Consider the following 3,080-nt stretch of genomic DNA (forward strand, 5'->3'; position numbering starts at 1 on the left):
ACTCCTGGGAGCGGGGAGTGGGCGCGGCTAGGCGGGCGCTGGCCCCGCCCCTGCCGCACACGTGGCTCGCGGGCTCTCCCTCCTCCACCCGCAGCGGGTCCCGGCCCGGCCCCGCCCACCAGCCCCGCCCCCGACGGTGCAGACCCCGCCTTTGCTCCGCCCACAGGAGTTCTCCCCACCCATTCGCCCAACTTTGACACCCGCTTCCGGCTGGAGACCGGCCCCCTCTGTCCGCCCACGCTGCTCGCCAGCTCCCTCCCTCTCGTGGCAGGTCCTGCCCGCCCTCGCCCCGCCCTCGCCGGTTCGGTTTCTCTCCTTCCCGCCCCTCTTCCCAGTGCTGTTCCCAGCGGCCTGGCCCGCCCTGTCCCCCTGAGGCCTCGCCCACCCCCTCCCACCCCGGGCACAGGCTCCCCCTCCACCTGCCCCCCCTTCCTATTGGCCGAGAGCACAGCGCGTCCACCGCCCTCCTCCCCGTGGGCTGCCGGGTGTGTGCGGGCCCCGTGCCCGCTGGGCCGCGGTCGGCCCGGTCCTCCGCTTGCCTTGCGCGCGCGGCCCGAAACCCAGATGCTCGAAGGTGGGCGAGGGTGGGCGGTCGGCGGTGTCCTCGCTGCGGTGCACCAACGCCTCGCGCACGGCCGCCAGCCCGTTGACCACGACCACGGGCGTCCAGGCCAGCTGCAGGCTGAACACGTCCCCAAAGCGGCTCCGCAGCTGCGGGCGGAGGGTGTTGGGTAAGTTGGCCTGCTCTCAGGGCCCAGACCTTGCAGGACACCTGGGCGGTCAGCAGGGAGCGATGCAAGGACTTATCTGGCCTTGGGGCCATGAGGTCACTTCTCTATGATCAAGGACCTCACATCTGGCATCTCTGAGTTTGCAAATGTCACCAATATTGTCAATAGGCCACGTGAGCATGCTGTCTCTCAGGGGCAGAAGCTAAGGCCATACAGGTGAGAGTGAGGCCCAAGGACCCACAGAGCAGACTTGAGCCCATTCTCTGCTCCCTCCACCTGACTTCCTGATTGAAATGGGGCTCCTGGCCAGACTCCCCTCCCCCATCTCCAGACCTTTCCCCCTGAGCTAAACAGAAGGGGCTCGTGCCTGACCAGCGGCTCAGTGGTTGAGCGTGGACCTATGATCCAGGAGCTTATGGTTAGATTATGGGTCAGGTCATCTGCCTGGGTTGTGGGTTCCACCACCATGCAGAAGGCAGCGAATCAATGATTCTCTTTCATCGTTTATGTTTCCATCCCGCTCTCCCTCTCCCTTCCTCTCTGAAATCAATAAAAATATATTTAAGCAGACGGGACTCAGGCTCACCTACTTTCAACACTGTCTAAGCAGAACCCAAACCCACTGCCAAGTCCCACGTCCTCTGCAACCTTTTCCCTCTCAGACCTTTGGAAAATCCCAACTGTCTCTGGGCTCTGCAGGCATGACCTCCTCAGGGAGCCTCTCTAACCCGCCCCCTCTTCTCAGCTCAGCTCCTTGTCCAGCCTGTGGTTCATGCCCACCCCTGCCTGCTGGGAGGAGGGTTCCCCATGGCCCCTGCTGCTCACCCCCACCCCTGCCTGCTGCGAGGAGGGTCCCCCATGGCCTCTGCTGCCCACCCCTGCCTTCCTCACCTGGTTAACGGAACGCAGCATGTCCTGGAAGTCCAGGTGCAGCAGGTTGCCCAGCCCTGGCAGCGGCCTGGGGCCTGGCGGGTAGTGCGCAGCCCAGTGCACACGCCGGTGCATCAGGTCCACCAGGAGCAGGAAGACGGCCGTGGCCACAGCCAGGGGCCACAGCACCTCCCCGGTCAGCAGCCCCATGGCTGTCTCAGTGTCCTCAGGGCTCCTCTGGGCACACTGGCACCCTCACCACACAGGCACCTAGGACAGGACAGGCACAGCGCCCTCACGACGCCCTGTGTGCGGGGCCAGCCTGGGCTCTCCTTATAAACGGAGCCGAGGCTGGCCCTGCCCTCTGCCCTGAGCCAACCTGTCTGGGAGTTACCAATGTCAGAGGGTCCAGGAGAGGTTGGGCAAGATCAGGTGCAGGGGTGGCTGGAGAATCCTGCCCCTCCTGTCCTCTCTAGGTGCTTTCCCGGGGTGGGGGTGGGGGTGGGGGGAAGAAGTCCACCCTCACCTCACTCCCCAGCTCTGTCTGGGCTCCGAGGAACAACCAGGGCTTTCCAGGCTTTACCCTGCGTCCTGTCTCTCAGGCTCACACCTAACCTGGTCGCAGTCTCGTCCCCGAACATGTCCCTGTCTCCCGCCATCGCCTGCCTCCTCCTGAGCGGCCTTCCCCTCCCAGGTTTGTTGCTGACCTTTGCCCAGCGCTATAGGGAGGTCACGGGACCGCGTGGGCAATGAAGCTCTCGGTGCCCCTTCCCTTCACACTAGAACACTCAACACAGAGTCACACACAAAACACTTCACAGACACTGCCCGCGTGCTCACAGTCTGACACACAGTCACATGCACACACATTTACACTCCCAAACACCACACACACGGCTTACACACACGTCCCCTCCTTCTCCCGGGGCCTGAGGCTGCCTGGACTCGGCCCCCCACCTTGAGGCTGCTCACAGGCCTGCTGAGGCTCTCACCTGGCTGGCTGCTGGCCCAGCTTCCTGGGTTCCGCTGGGTCCTGGCTGTGGTGAGCTTGAACCTGGGGTGGGAGGGGAGGCGAAGAGTGTGTTTAGAGCTCCCTGGTCACCCCGATAAGCCCATTGGTTGCCTGAGGACCCCTTCCTGTTTGTTACAAATTGGTCTTTGGGCCTCCTAGCTCTGGTGGCTGCCCAGTAACACATCTCCTTCCCTCCTATCTCCAGTCTGAGGGGCGGGGGCGCGGGGGGGGGGGGCACTCCCTTGTTGACTGAGCTGCCGTGAGCTTGGCTTATGATGTGACTGTCCCCAGAGAAGGGGGCCTGCTTCCTCCTCATTATCATTTGTCCTTGACCATCAGCTGCTCAGACTCTTGCTGGGAGACAAGGGGTGGGAACCAAGTGGGGGTGATGCAGTTCCTGGCCAGGCTGCTCCCTGTGCGGCGCCCTCCCTCTCCCTGGGCCTGGTCCCCTCAGGCTCTGTGGCCCC

The 3,080-nt window shown here is 64.0% G+C and overlaps 1 protein-coding gene across 1 annotated transcript; it reads right to left on the reverse strand.

Moving 5' to 3' along the window:
- Positions 1 to 432: 432 nt before the first annotated feature.
- Positions 433 to 1,925, reverse strand: LOC102428169 (cytochrome P450 2D15-like). Its single transcript, XM_014451166.2, has 2 exons — positions 1,623 to 1,925; positions 433 to 711 (listed from the first exon to the last, which is right to left on the reverse strand). The coding sequence occupies exons 1-2, from the start codon at positions 1,809 to 1,811 to the stop codon at positions 433 to 435; spliced, it is 468 nt and encodes a 155-aa protein (XP_014306652.1). The 5' UTR covers positions 1,812 to 1,925.
- Between the last annotated feature and the right edge of the window lie 1,155 nt (positions 1,926 to 3,080).

This window comes from Myotis lucifugus, unplaced genomic scaffold, assembly GCF_000147115.1.
Source record: "Myotis lucifugus unplaced genomic scaffold, Myoluc2.0 scaffold_8549, whole genome shotgun sequence".
NCBI lineage: Eukaryota > Metazoa > Chordata > Mammalia > Chiroptera > Vespertilionidae > Myotis > Myotis lucifugus.